Source organism: Microcebus murinus, chromosome 13, assembly GCF_040939455.1.
Source record: "Microcebus murinus isolate Inina chromosome 13, M.murinus_Inina_mat1.0, whole genome shotgun sequence".
Taxonomy (NCBI): Eukaryota; Metazoa; Chordata; class Mammalia; order Primates; family Cheirogaleidae; genus Microcebus; species Microcebus murinus.
In genome coordinates, this window is record NC_134116.1 from 8105736 (window position 1) to 8120966 (window position 15231).

At 42.6% G+C, this 15231-nt stretch overlaps 1 protein-coding gene across 1 annotated transcript in view; it reads left to right on the top strand.

The window, feature by feature from the left end:
- The window catches only part of COL4A1 (collagen type IV alpha 1 chain), a 142937-nt gene that overhangs the window by 85233 nt on the left and 42473 nt on the right, over positions 1 to 15231 (top strand). The window contains exons 6-21 of the mRNA XM_012751870.2: positions 61 to 123; positions 602 to 655; positions 809 to 835; positions 2123 to 2206; positions 2293 to 2355; positions 3667 to 3702; positions 4204 to 4245; positions 5279 to 5365; positions 5826 to 5852; positions 6026 to 6076; positions 6897 to 6941; positions 7027 to 7080; positions 8820 to 8861; positions 10601 to 10685; positions 11094 to 11129; positions 13171 to 13335. Of these exons, the coding sequence (XP_012607324.1) occupies positions 61 to 123; positions 602 to 655; positions 809 to 835; positions 2123 to 2206; positions 2293 to 2355; positions 3667 to 3702; positions 4204 to 4245; positions 5279 to 5365; positions 5826 to 5852; positions 6026 to 6076; positions 6897 to 6941; positions 7027 to 7080; positions 8820 to 8861; positions 10601 to 10685; positions 11094 to 11129; positions 13171 to 13335 (961 nt within the window). The remainder of the gene's footprint in view (positions 1 to 60; positions 124 to 601; positions 656 to 808; positions 836 to 2122; positions 2207 to 2292; positions 2356 to 3666; positions 3703 to 4203; positions 4246 to 5278; positions 5366 to 5825; positions 5853 to 6025; positions 6077 to 6896; positions 6942 to 7026; positions 7081 to 8819; positions 8862 to 10600; positions 10686 to 11093; positions 11130 to 13170; positions 13336 to 15231) is intronic.

Below are 15231 nucleotides of genomic sequence, written 5' to 3' on the forward strand. Positions count from 1 at the left end.
GAAATATTTTACCAGTATGGGTGTTCTGTATCGGTTACTGTTTCACTTTCTTAATTGCAGGGTATTCCTGGCCAAGATGGCCCACCAGGTCCCCCAGGCATCCCGGGATGCAACGGCACAAAGGTAACTTTAGATGGGAGACCCTCCCGGCTGTGCATGTTTCTGGGGTTTTGTATGTTAACAGGTCAGGTGAAGTTAGTCTGCAGAATAACATGGTTTTATCTGACACAGTTGAAAAGTGACTTGTCTTAAACCTTGCTTTATTTGATAAGGAAATAAATGTTTCCTCTAATGTATAGGAAAGTGCTTTTTTTTTTTTATAGACTTTTATCCTAAAAGCCTTAAGCACTAAACTTATTACCCATGATAAGTTACTAAATCAAATAAGAAAATGCTATTATCAGTCATTGCCCCTATTAATAATGCGATCAAGTATATTTCTTTTTTCATAAAGTAGCACCCAGTAACACAGCTTGGAACAAACTGTTTTTAGGAAATGATTTTTAACCCACAAATGAAGTTTCTCTGAAGGGTAGGGCAGAGTAGCTCATGGTGGTGTCTGAGTTTTGCCATGTGAATGACTCTCTGCCGTTTCCCTCAGGGGGAGAGAGGGCCGCTGGGACCTCCTGGTTTGCCTGGATTCGCTGGAAATCCTGTGAGTATAGGGTTAAGTCAGAATTGCTTTTTTTGGTTATAATTTCTCTCTTCTCATTCCATTTCATTTTCTTTTTTTCTTTTTCACACTTACATTTTAATGCTAATGATATTTTGAAGAAATAAAGACTAACACCAAAACTTTCTCTTTCAGGGACCACCGGGGTTGCCAGGAATGAAGGTACGTTTTATTTATTTTATTTTGTTGGATTCATTACACGGAGTCTTTTTAAAACAGATGCCATTAAAACAAATTTACTTTAAATCACTTTAGCTGACTGCTTATCAACATTTTTTCCTAAACTCTATTACGTTGAAAGAGTGTGCACGTGACATGCACAGACTAGCATACATACACACGGGAAGCCCGGAAACTTCGGGGTGGTAAATGTCAGCTTCACTATGAGCCGGGGAGCGAACACACAACCTCTCAAATTCCAGAGACACGAACCTTTTAAAGTGTTTAAAGGCAGGGTGTCACTACCTCAGGGCTGAGTCACTGTCATCAAGCTGACCTCGGACTGTGCACTCCCCACGGCGTGCACACTGCTCTGTACAGACCAGGGAGCCCTGTGAAAAGGAGCCTTAGAGTATTCCAGAAGCTACCATGGAGACAATCACTTTTCTGAATGAGGCTGAGAGTGCGTGTGTTCCTGTGCTTAAGAACACCTACGAAACGGCATCCTCGCAGCAGCCTGTGTATTAGTATTAGAGTTCCCTAGAGAAACAGAACCAGTAGGGTGTGGGGGGGAGAGGGCCGAGAGACCGATTTTAAGGAACTGTGGGGACTGGAAGTCCAACACTGGGGCCAGGCCAGGCCGGCAGGCTGGAGCGCGGGGAGAGGTGATGTGCTGCTCAGTCTGAAGCCGTCCGCAGGCAGAACTCTCTCTTTTTCTGAAGAAGTCAGTCTTTTATCTCTGAAAACCTTTAACGGATTGGATGAGACCTGCCAGCATTATGGAGGGTCATGTGTTTTATTTAAAGCTCGCTGGTTGAAACGTTAATCTCATTTACAAAAAGGCCTTCACAACAGCATCTGGGCTGGTGTTTAATCAAATAATGTGTCCTAGCCATGTTGACAGATGAACTTTACCATCACACCTGCTTTTATAAAAACATTCGTCTTGAGATTTTTCCCTAAAGTTAGTCTTTATGTGGTGAGAACAGCCTGTGGTCACGCTGTCTTTCAACCAGAGCCTGGGGCCCGTGTCCAGAGTGTGGGGCAGTCACATGCACGATGTCGTGGACCCTTCTGTTTAGCCATCTCCACCTCCAGCCCTGCTGCAGCCGCGACTGCAGCCGCTGCGGCCGTTAGACAGCGCACGGTGGGAGATGCGGCGCCGCCGCGTCCGCCTCAGACGGAGTCTCGCGGCCGTGCCAGCAACGCGGGCCTGTGGGGCCCTGGGTTTTAAGATTCTTTATGTGGACACCAATATTTACAACTTTCTCTCCTTTTTTCATCCTCCAGGGGGACCCAGGTGAAATACTTGGCCATGTGCCTGGGACCCTGCTGAAAGGTGAAAGAGGATTCCCCGGACTTCCTGGAGCGCCCGTAAGCATTCGCTGAGTGACTGTAAGCCCGTGCGGAGTCACCCCCTGGTTTGCATTTTAATTCCTTTCTTTCTCTATAAATTATAGGGTTCCCCAGGATTGCCAGGGCTACAAGGGCCTGTCGGCCCTCCAGGATTTACCGGACCACCAGTAAGTTTGGGGTAACATCTCTCTGAGGCAATCTTTTAAAGAACCGAGATGTTGAGGTGTGAAAATAAATAATGATTTAATGAAAACTTATGCAGTGGTGGTCCCTCTTAATTTTGATATGGCAGAACCAACCTCTTTCTGAAAATTAAATGGTTGGCACCTGCAGTCCACCTGTCCTCAGAGCTATGGGAAGAGGGTGGTTAGCCAGGCCATCGAGGCGCAGACAGCACGGTCATTACTGTGGGGCCGGCTGGGTGCCAGCGACGTCCACAGCCTGAGGGAGCCAGTCCAGAGACCCACAAGGCAGGCTCTGCCCGGGTGACTTCACCATGGGGCAGGGAGATACGTTTGTAGAAATATGGTCCTACCAGCGGGCTCGGCGTCTGTGAGGGGCTGTGGCGCAGACCAGGCAGCCGCACAGGTGGCACTTGGCTTGACATGAAGACTTTCCAGATGAGGGCCCGGGGATTAGCTGCAGAGGAGACTCTGGCATGCTCAGTAGACGGGCTTCGTCCCCTCCCCCAGCCACGTCTCCAAAAGCGCAAGAGCGCTACAGTAACCAGACTGACATTTGCCATAGTAACCAGACTGACATTTGCCATAGTAACCAGACTGACATTTGCCGGGCGCCAGGTTTACTAGGAATGGATAATGCGCCTGAGTTTGTCATCCTCTCGCTGCCTGAGAGTCTTCTTGAGAGATTTTCAGGCTTGTATTTTTAATTTTCTTGGGTTTCCCCCCCTTTTGATTGTAAAATCCAGAAATTCTTCTTCTATCCATTTGTGTAAAAGTAGCCTCTTTCCATTCTTACATGTAAATGGACTCATTTTTATGAGTAAAGAATGACTATTTTTTTCTATTTAAAATGATTATAAAAAGCATTCTGAAAGTTTGTTGCAAACCTAGAAAGTGTTTTTATTTCACTACAATCTACTACCTCGAAGAATCATCAACTTTTTAAGACAAACAGTTATCTGTAAAGTGGACAGACGCGATTCCAAAACTGGAAGCTCCAGGCGTCTAGACAGCTTGATGAGTAGTGGCTTCATGCATCATCTTAGCACTTTGTCCTGGCATGTGTTAGGGTGTCGGAGTCCACAGGGCAACACCTGTGATCTTTAGGTATTTCCATCCCTGTTAATAAGGTCCTGAAACAATTTCTGGTTATATTCAATCTACAGCCCAGGAAAAATATTTAACAAATAATTACCATGTTAATCACAGAATTTTAAGATAGCTTCAGCACAAGGGAAGTGTTTCAAGCTCAGTAAGGTTGTGGATCATATTTAACTGAAACGCTCTCTCTTACAGGGTCCCCCAGGTCCTCCTGGCCCCCCAGGTGAAAAGGTAAAGGATTTTTCATTTATTGTTCTTTTGCATTAGTTTAAGACTATCATGAAATTGCCATAACTCATTCTTTCAGTGTCTAAAAAGTTTTGGAAAATTATATTATCTTTATCTGTCTGTATACATAAGCATCTACCTATTATCTATCTGTCGTCTGTTTCTGTCTACCAGCCATCTATCCATCTGTTGATCTTTCCTTCCATTCATCCCTTAGTCATTATTTTCCAATCACTGATATTTCCCTTAGTTTTCTAAATCCAGAGTTTAAAAACCTTAAAATAAAAAGGTATTTATAGCATGCTTTTTATCAATAATACTTTAAAAACCTTTTCATAGACATCAAACAGCATGATCATAACTTTCTGGAAAGTTTTGTGATAGTTATCGGAAAAAGGTGTTGCTTGAAATCTGCCGTATTATCTCATTTTACATGAGGTTTGTGGGATGACTTTGAACAAAGCAGACAACTCTAATAATGAAAGCTGAATTTTTAATCCACAGGGACAAATGGGCTCAGGTTATAAAGGACCAAAGGGTGAAAAGGTGAGTATACATTGGTTTGGAGTATTTTCATTTTTAAAGTCACAGTTGGGAGCATGACAGAATTTCTACCTCTGGATCAACTTTTGGGCCCTTATAACCATAGTTAATTACCCTTCTCTTCTCTGCATGTTCTTGAGTTTAATAGTGTTTTTCTTAAAATGTCAGGGTTATTGAATTTATTATAGCTCATTGAGTAAGCTTGAATGAGTGCCCTACATGTGCTCTGACAAGCAGAGAAGACAGTGAGGTTAATTCCAGTTATCTGTACATGGAGTTTAATGGAAATGTTCATCAGTAATTAAGTCAGACTGCAAATTTGTCAGAGTCAGACTTGGGACTCCAGGGCACTAGCTTAGAGGGGCTCTTGCAGCAGTTGCAGCTGCCTGCTGAAGGCCCAGGTGCGTCTCCTGGGCTGTAGCAGGTGGTGTAGGCTATCAGGACCAGGGACACCACCCATAGTTGGCCTGCTCTCCACCCCGGTTTTTGGCCCAGTCTTTTCATAAACTTTACAATAAGTGTTCCTGAAATTTATGTAGTTGCAATTTTTAGACCTCACTCTTTGTGCTGGATTTCACTTTACTTCATAGTGTCCCCAGCAGTTAGGATGCCTGAGAAGAAAATTCTTGGTAGTTCTCTTATTTTGGGGTTACCTAAAATGCCTCCTTTCTTCCCAAGCTCTCTCACGCACTTTGTGTGCCATTCCTCCCTGCTGTGGTACACTGACACATACACCATATGTGTACATGCAAGTACAGTGTCCTGTGGCTGCTCAGATTCCTTTGTTATTACTGAGACAGTGGCCACCTGTCCTTCCCTGACCCCGGGAAGTAAAATTCTTCTCCTGGCTTTAGATACTTGTCGTACTTGCTTCCTATTGAGACTTGCTTTTCTGCTGAGGCAAGATGATTAGAATAGAATAGGGTACAATTACACTTTTAAAATAGACATTTTATTGTAGGCTTTTACTCTATGTTTTTTCTTCTTTGTTTAATTATTCTTATGCCTAATAAATTCAAATTTTTTTCATCACCAGGGTGAACAAGGAGTCAGTGGGCCTCCAGGAGTACCAGGACAAGCTCAAGCTAAAGAAAAAGGAGACTTTGCCACCAAGGGAGAGAAGGTAGGAGTGGGCTTCACCCAGTGAGTGCTGCCTTTCTGATTTTGGACGAATTCCAAGGGGACAAGAGAAACCAGGTCCACATTCAGCTTTTCCAGCTACATTCGATCCTTACCTGGGAAACAGATTGACAGACCATCCATTCCATAAATATGAGCACCTTTGGAAGCAGAGGCAGCTGGAACTGGGTTAGAACAAGACTGATTTGAGGCTGACTCACTAAGTAAGGGCTTCTTAAGTGTTGCCCCAAGCTTGGGGTGGGCTGGGTCAGCCAAGGGGGCCAGTCCCACGACCCAGTCAGTGCTGCCATTGGATGCGGGAGACCGGTGTGAACCTCTTTGTTACTGTATCAGGACAAGGACTTTTTTTTCTGTGATACATTCAATGTAGCATATAAAAATTGATACGGCCATTAGATATAATGGCTTTCTCTCTCTCTCTCTGTGTCTCTCAATTCTTTTAGGGTCAAAAAGGTGAACCTGGATTTCAGGTAAGTACCCAATTTCTATCTATGATCATTATTTTCACAGGAAAGACTATAAAGTATTGAATTTACATTACAAGCTTATAAATTTATTAATATTAAATTTAACATGTGTCTAATTTAATAGTTTACTAAAATATACTAATAAATCTAATTCTCTCTCTTTTTGTTCTTTTCAGGGAATGCCAGGAATTGGTGAGAAAGGTGAACCCGGAAAACCAGGGCCCCGAGTGAGTGCTTTCCAAAGTCCTTTTATTCTTCATTGTTAAATAGTTTTCCTTTCAGTCCTAAAATTGCAGATTCATAGAAGCATAAGCATAGAAAAGGCTCATGGGGGCTGCTCTGGAGCCTCTCTGAGCTCCCATCATTTCACCTGCGCCCCCATCGGCTCTTTACTGTTCAGGGGCCCGAAACCAAGGCTGCGGTGGCCAGGTGCAGGAAAAGGCTCATGAGGGCCACCTGTCAGCTGGGCCATCCCCGAGAGCCGCCTGTCCTGCTTGGTCTAGAGCAGTACGTTGGTTTGCCTTAGCTGCTGCTGTTCATGCACCAGCTTTGAGACCCCACCTGGAACAGCAGACTGTTGGCGCAGCCTCAAGCCTGGGATACTAGGGCACTTCCACTGCAGAGATGGTGGCGACCTGACACCTACCCAGCTGCCAGCCGCCTGAGACAGACCTGGAAATAACATATGGGAACCTCTATTAAAATGAATCATTAGCATATCAGCTACCAGATACTCACTTGCCAATACGCAAACTTCTCCGATGTTAGCTTTGTTAGCAAAATATAATGATATCTTAAAAGATTTTTAGCTAATCAGGCTCCATTCTTTAAAAATTGAGAAAGTGTCTTCCATTGTAACTTTTTTATAGTTATTCATTATATATAACTTATTAGTGAAGAATTGTCAATTTACATAGAGGCCTTATTTACCTTGCTAGTGATTCCATAGAGAGACAACATATTAACTTTTATCTGAATCAGAGCTTTGGTGTCATTTTGTAGTCATTATTATTTATAAATACTAACATTTAATTTGGTATTTTATAGGGAAAGCCTGGCAAAGATGGTGAAAAAGGAGAAAGAGGGAGTCTCGTAAGTATTTCTGCACAGATTTTAAAAGTGGTCCCACTGTTCCTTCCCCAGCTGACGACTGCTGTCGCCCCCTCTCTCGTTTCAGGGTTTTCCTGGAGATTCGGGGTATCCAGGACTCCCCGGCCGGCAGGGTCCTCCGGTAAATGATGACACTGTTTTGAGTTTTACCTTCGCTTTGTAGTTCAACCTAGAAGTTTGTTCATTTTTTTCCTAGAATAAAGGACTTTGTACTGAAAGAAAAAAAATTATTTATTTATGTTTCTTATAAGTAAAGCACAACTTAATATAGTTTTCTTTGTGTTCATGAAATTTTTAAAGAAAAAAATATAAAATATTCCACTCATTCAAGTTTTTATTTCCTTCTCTTACAGTAGGTTACTTTTTTCCAGATTGTAAAACAACAGAAAATGCAGAAAGATATAATGAAGAAAAGAAAGCTTAACTAATACTTTTATTACTCACTCAGAAATGGTCAGAGTTAACATTGCTCCTACATGCACACACGTGTTTGCATGTTTAAAAAATGGTATGGAGCTATATACATCCTTAACGATATAAGGAGGATATATTCCAGTGTCCATCAGCATAATTGTATATAGGAATGCTTTTTAATGTCTGTGCCATTTATTGCATGATATTTAAGTTGTTTCCAAATTTTCATGATTATAAGTATTTTTGGTCACTTGTCTAAGTGACCAAAAATTCCTAAGAGTGCAACTTTTGGGTTCATATTTGGACTCTTCTTTTGAAACTTTTGCCACCAAATTGCCCCCAAAAGAAGGCCAGGCCAGTGCCCTTTCATGCGGGGAACTGGGTGTTATCTAACTACTTTAAAAAATATTTTTCAACCTGACAGCAGAAAAAAATTCATCGTTGCTTCATTTTTTCTCTCTTAATCGTGATACTAGGTAATAATAAATCTTTACTAAAATAAGGGATCATTTTGAACTATTCATCACTAATGGTAAGTGAAAAACTAGGCAGAGGGCCTCAAGGTTTGTTTTGTAAAGCCAGGGACAAAAGAGAGAAATCCTGGACTGTACCTTTTTGAGAAAATAAAATCCTGTATATTTTAAATGGCAAATATGTTTGGAACATAATAGCTAAGATGTTTATAAGTCCTCTAGATATTTCTAAAATCTCCTCTTATATTCACTTAAGAAAAATAAAAACATTTGATTCTGGTTTAATGCCTTAATTTAAAATGAAAAAATGTATATTCATGTCATAAGGTGCATATCTTAGGACTTTCTAAATTATTAGGATAATGTTTATATAAGAACATTAAATATAAAAGGGCTAATTTCTTTGGGTTTTTCATCTAATATGAATTAAATGAAGCCTCAAAGTGATCAGAATTTATCCACCAATGCTTACAGTTGATAGGGGATTTTACATTATGACTTCCAATGCAAATTTAAAATAATCTTACACTTAAAATCCTCATATAACATTTCTTTAAGAAAATATACTCAGAAGTCATACTTTCATATCATTTTAATTTCTTTTTTATTTTATTGAAAACTCACAGTTTACTAATTCAACTTAAAACGATTCTATGAAAGTTCCCAGAGGGAGCATGAAATCAATAGGACGAATTTGTAATGTGAATAATTAGCCTCCAATTTATGTTTTGTAGAAATCTTAATTTCCACAAGTCATGTTTATGCAAAGCAAAATGGAACGTATGTATTTTTGTTGTGATAGTCAAAGAGCACATTAAGCTAATCACATGGAGAGACACTAAGGAGAGAAATAATTTTTTATGTGCTCTAGGCACAATCTCTGTTTCACCAGAAAAAAAGAGTTTAACCCTGCTTTTTGCAAGACATTCTTGATAGTAAAAATATACAAGGAAATTTATTTTTTCTTTTGTAGGGAGAAAAAGGTGAAGTAGGTCCTCCGGGCCCACCTGGAATTGTGAGTAGAAGTGCTGTGGCTGGGCTGGGAGGGGTGGAACCGGGGAGGGCGGGGACAGCACCTGGCTGCACGGGACAGGGCCCTGCTGCCATCTCCAGAATGGCATTTCTGTGTAAAGTGGGTGCCTGCTACTTAAAATAATTTTGTAATTTGTATTGCATCAAGTTTGATAGTTGCTATTTTATTATATTTTGATAATTTCTACACATCTATAAGCCACTGAAAATCAAAAGGTTTGCACATGGATAAGAACATTAGCAACATACTTGAAACGTTTTTTCAAAAATCACCCATTAAAGAAAATTTTAATAAGAGGAGGTCATCCACAATTTGATTGCCTTAGTAAAACAATTTTTATTTTTGCAGATAACATTTTACTCCTTGTCCATATGCATATTTTATATACTTGCAACCACTGTATGTGACATTTGTTAAAAATGAACATTCTTCATGTTTGCAAGTTATCTTCACAATGATCATTTTCTTTTCTTTTATTTCTCAAGAGACAGTCTTGCTCTGTCACCCAGGCTGGAGTGCAGTGGTGCAATCATAGCTCATTGCAGCCTTGAACTCCCAGCGATCCTCCCACCTCAGCTTCCTAAATGCTGGGATTACAGGCGTGAGCCACTGCACCCGGCCAATATGATCATTTTCAATATCCTATCAGCAAGTTGTACTATACTTGCTTTAGCCATTTTGCCCCAAATCTTTTTTGGAATAATGAAAATGTTACCATTCTCTGGTTTACTGCCATCCTTCCTAGTGACAGAGAATGTGTTTGTACCGGCCATTTTGGGGGATGACATAATTTTTCCTTAGGCTACATTCCCAGGAACAGGATTATTGGATCAAAGTGTTGAATCTTCTTAATGTTTTTAATAATTCAACATATATTTATGATTTCATATTCTGCATTTACTATTCATTGGCCATGGTGGAGTATCCTGTTTATACTGGAACTTCATCAGCACATTTTATTTATTTTTTTCTTTATATTAAAGGTTTCTACTTTATTCATTTTTTAAATTGGCATAAAATTTGTATATATTTGTGTTATACAACATGACGTTTTGATATATGTATGCCTTGTGGAATGGCTAAATCAAGCTATTTAATATCAGCACATTTTAATAATTTCCATTAATTTGATACAGAGGGATTATACTTTAAGGTAATATGCAATAGTTGACTTTGCCATTTCCTTGAATTTGAGGAATTTAGAGTGGGGGAGAATGAGCATTCTCCTTTCTAACCAGGCCCACGGCACCCTCTTCTTGGTCTGTATCTCTGTGACCTTAAGGAAGTGCCCACTTTTGGTCATCAGAAAAGCAAACAACCAAAAAAGCAAAAACCTCTTCCAATAAAGAAATTCCAGTGCTCCTGTTACATATTGCCTGAGGAAATTTAAGGGTATTTCTCTGATAATACCCTGTAAAGCACAATATTCGTTTTATGGCTTTTATGTACATTTAGAAATTCTAAACCTGCACCTAAGATTGAGAACTGCCTGGCAAAGTTCCCTGCAAAGAGATGGTCACATGACAGCATTTGACATGTTTTCCGGACCTCTCCCCTTCCTCTGCCTTCCCCTCCCCCTCCTGTCCACCACCACTGCTACTTCTTAGCTTTCGTATTTCTCGAGATAATGACAGATGTGTTCACTTCTTCACCCACATTGCTGTGCCATGCGGGGCCAGCCACTCTCCCACCACAAGGTATTCTTTTCCTCTTTAATCCAGGTTATTGGCACAGGACCTCTGGGAGAGAAAGGAGAGCGGGGCTACCCAGGAGCTCCGGGGCTGAGAGGAGAGCCAGGCCCGAAAGGTAGCTTTCTTCCCTGTTTCCTCCCTCTCTCCTTCCCCCCTTCCTCCCTCCTTTTTCTGCTCTCTCTCTCTCTTTCTCTACCCCCCCATTCCCTCTTCCGCCCTTTTCTCTATTTTTTCCAGTTCCAACCTGCACTCATCTGTATTTTGAAAGCACCTGCACACGTGGCTCTTCTCCTAGTTCCTATCTCATTGTCACATGGGCTCTCCCAGAGCCCTTCTCCTCTGTAGCTTCGGACACAGCAGCATTTCCAGAGGATGCTGGGTGGTTTCCCGTTCTGTTTCCGTGCTCCCCTGGAACATGGCTACTTAGGAGCACACCAAGCAAGACTTTTAGCAGAGGAATGAAAAGTATATGTAAAAGGGTGAACTATTCTCAGTTTGTCCAACTCTCTCTTTCTCTTTTAAGGTTTCCCAGGACTACAAGGCCAACCAGGCCCTCCAGGTGAGAATCCTTAACTGGCTCTTCGGTAGCGTATTTGTACACCTTCAGTGCGGTTTATACTCTGACCATGTTTGTCGTGTACATTAGATATTTGCACCACAGTAGCTGGCAATATTATCACATTTTTTTATTATGAGAGCAAAAAGGTTCCAATGATAAGTGCTCAGTTTGTATTTCATAAGTTTCAGATCGGCATGTCGTTAGTGCACATGCACACCGTGGATGGGACCCCTTCTTTCTTTCCTGGGGACTCTGACCTCACCCTGCTGGCCTGTCCTTCCACAGTCTTCCCTCCTCAGCCTCGTTAACTCCTCTTTTCCACTGTCTGGGATGTCACGGCCCTGCAGATCAGACTCCAGGATGGAATCCCTTGCAACCGCTCTGACCAACCCAGTCTCCCTTTCCATGAACTCTGGCATCACCAGCATAAAGCCATTCTATGGGCGTTTCACATGCGCCAGTTGCATTTCCTGGTGGACTGTGCATTACGGAGGTGGGGAGTCATCTCCACCCGTATGTTCAAGTGCATGTGTGTATACACCTGTGCGTGTGTACCTGTGGTATTCTCCCAGGTCCCAGAGCAAACGTATTAAATAATAAGCATCGGATAGGAAAGCTCACGTCGCCTAGAATTGATACACAAGTGAGTGCTCAGAGCCCTTAAGATTTTTACTTTGTTTTGAATTTTTAAATTTTTTTATCCTTCCTGTTCATTGTTTCATGTATTTCCTTTCTGATAGTTCCAAGTTCTCCCAGAGCCCCATTTTTATTTTCTGGGGCTCAGACAACAACCCCACACAGCCCCTTACCTACCTTCATCTGCTCCTTCTTTCTAACCTTTCTATAAAAACTTTTGGATCTAACCTTAATATCATTTTTTTCTCTTTCCGACCATTTTCTTCTCTTTGATTTGAGGCAACATGTGACTTCCTTCTTCCCTTATCTGATGCTGTGTCTACTAGGCAGTACATAACCATTTATCTACACTGTATTGGTGTCAGCTCGTGGTTTTGATCAAAAAGCCATTGAAATTGCCCTGGCTGGGGGATTTATCAGTGTCCCCCGCCCAAAGCCACCGTCTTCTTCCTGTCCTGGGCTCCTGTGTGACCCTCCCTGGGTGTCCGCTCCTGCCTCCTCTCACCCTGGCCTGGGCTGGCCCCGCCGGGCAGTGGCTGTTCTTCTTTTATGGCGCTGCTTCCTCCCTCCCTCACTCTGATGGGGCGATAAGTATTTTGTGGCCGCCATGTGGACCTTCAGTTCTTTTGCTGCCTTGAACATGAACTTGTGGTTTCCCACGAGTGGCTCAAGTGAGATGTCCTAGGGTCTGCTCCGCTTCCCTCAAGACGCTCCCCGCCTCTCCTCTCTGTTCTGTGTCCCTGCCAAGTCTCCCCATGTCAGTTTTCCTCATCTGGCTGTTTTTCACACTGTCCCTCTTCCCAGGCCCGTGCGGGGTCAGATGCCGCTCTTCCCTGCAGAGCCACAGAGCCCTTTTGTGTGTGGCTCCTGGACGTTACTCCCTCACGCATCGTGTCGGCAACCGCAGCTGCTGCAGGGCCCTGTCACTTCCCCCTTAGGAATCAACAGCGGCCGAACTTGACTGCACATACTCAGACCCTTGCACAGAACCGTCCTGTTTGTCCTGACTCTGCTTTTCTGCCATTTCCTCTAGATTTCTAGCCCAATTACCATGTCTGCTTGTGCTTTTCTTAATGACATTTTTGTAGACTTTTCCTCCTGGTAGCAATGGAATGCACCCTCCACAGCCTTTTCTCTCAGACATTGGGAATGCTATCTGCACCGAAAGAAATTCACAGATTTTAATGTCTATATAATGAGTCCCTTTTCCTTAAAGTTAATTTGTAGGCAGCATTAAATGGTTAGAAGCCTGCCAACTTAATTTGGTTTTACACATCCAGAGAAGTTCCCCTTTCAGTGATGATCTAGTCGTCATTTTATCTTGAAAAAAGTTAGGAAAATTAGCTTGTGCTGTGGATGTTAAATGCCTTGAGATGATTCACATGAGATTTTGTGCTGGTTGCAGGCTTCCCTGTGCCTGGGCAGGCTGGTGCCCCCGGCTTCCCTGGTGAAAGAGGAGAAAAAGGTGACCAAGGATTTCCAGGAGAATCTTTGCCAGGACCAAGTGGAAGGGATGGGCTTCCAGGCCCTCCAGGTCCCCCCGGACCCCCTGGGCAGCCCGGCCACACCAGTAAGTTCCTTTCCGGGTTGGCTTCATGTCATGTCTAGGTAGATATGGGGCAACAGGTAGAGACCCAGGCTGGGTGCTGTGACAGCTCTCCAGGGTTAGAGCGTAGCACAAAGGCTTGGTGTCCAATGATGCATTAATTATTCATATCCTGTTGGGTATTTTCACAGAACTAACTATGCTACAAAAAAGAATAGTTAAAAAGAAACTGGTTTAGAGGAATAAGTAATGTGTTAATCAGCTGAATGTCCTGCATCTAAAAAGTTAAAGAGCAAATCAGTTGAGTTGTGTAGTTTTTATTGAAAACAAAATACATTCTACTTCATCTAGAGATACACACTAAGACACACACACACACAGCAGGGATGAGGGGATTGCATCAGTAAAATCCAGACTCCACGAAGGCTGAGCATATAACACTAAAGTCGTGATTAGTGAAGATGGTCCTGTGATTGCAACATCAAAGCCCAAAGCAAATGATAAGGAAATATCAGAGGATTTGAGTCAACCAGTCCAACAGGAGTGTGTTCAGATTTCCCAAGCAGGCCTTTGGGACCTGCGGGATCTGTAGCAACATGTGCTCTGGGGACCTCTAAACACAGATCCTCCGTGTGGTTGATCAGAGAAGGATTCACGGGCTCTAAGTACTGGTGAGATTTATGTGCTGGAATTCAAACCCACCGTTACAAAAGGGAGTCCTATGGACAAGCTACCACAGGACGCCAGACAAGGCCAGGAAGAGACCATTGATTCCAGATGAATTTGGGTGGAAAAAGGATGGAACATATGTGACTTTATGGGACTTCCTCCTCTTCTCTTGTGATTTTGTGAAATGTCAAAAATGAAGATGAAATATTTAAGTCCTGGAGTCACCCAATCCAAAGCCACCTTTTCTCTATGTTTCCGAGAGAAGGTTGTGAGCACATCAGAGGGGCGTTTGGGTTCCAGATTCATCCACCAGGGATGGGGTGCTTTCAATGCCTCAGCCCCTGTTCTGAGAGCAGCAACAAAATGTCCTGTCCTCCTGGAGCGAGCGTGCAGTGGGGGAGGCAGGGGCAAGCCAGAGAGATGAGTGACCCATCTGGAATGTGGGAGATAGTAGACAGGATAAGCGTAGCAGGAACCAGACAGGGAGTGCTGGGCGGGGCAGGGTGGGGCTGTGGTTTCAGATGGAGTCATCCACAAAGACAAGGAGGCGAGGAAGCCCATCCTGGGGAAATCTGGGAAACGGGCATTTTCTTGGATATTTGTAATTTTGCAAGTATCAAAATATGAACTTTCCAGCATTGTTAATTGAGCAGGATACATTGGCTGATATCTACCATTCTGATTTTCCAGGTGGCCTTTTTAAGTCAAAGTAAATTAAATAATTCCCAAACACAGACTATTAAGTGATAATTTAGAAATGAGATTTTTATTCAGATGTATGAGTATGTTAAAGAGGAGACATCCTAAAGCCACTGCTACCTGGGGACCTTTCGCTGCACATTAACTATGCAATGTTGAGATTTCTACATCCCAGCTCTGCTGCTGTGTTCCTGTCCCGATAGTCACGGCCAGCACTAAGCCACGTGGCTGCAGAGAACCTCAGTGAGCAGCCATTGTAAAACATGAGCTCTGCACCTGCACTCAGCATTCTTATTAGAAATAATCACCGTATTCTTGCTTCAGATTTAACCTTATCTTAAATTGACTTTGGTGAAGATGTATCGTTACTTTTTCACAAGGGACGTGAAAGGATTCTAGTTGAGGTGAGGCAGGCAGGAGGTATGTTCTGGAAAAGGAGTGTAGTAATCATATGCCTTTTGATATTAATGAGCCTACATTCCCTGAGTCGGGGAATTAATGTACCTTAGGCTAACAGGGCTGGGAAACATGGGTTCTTATAGCTGAGTAATT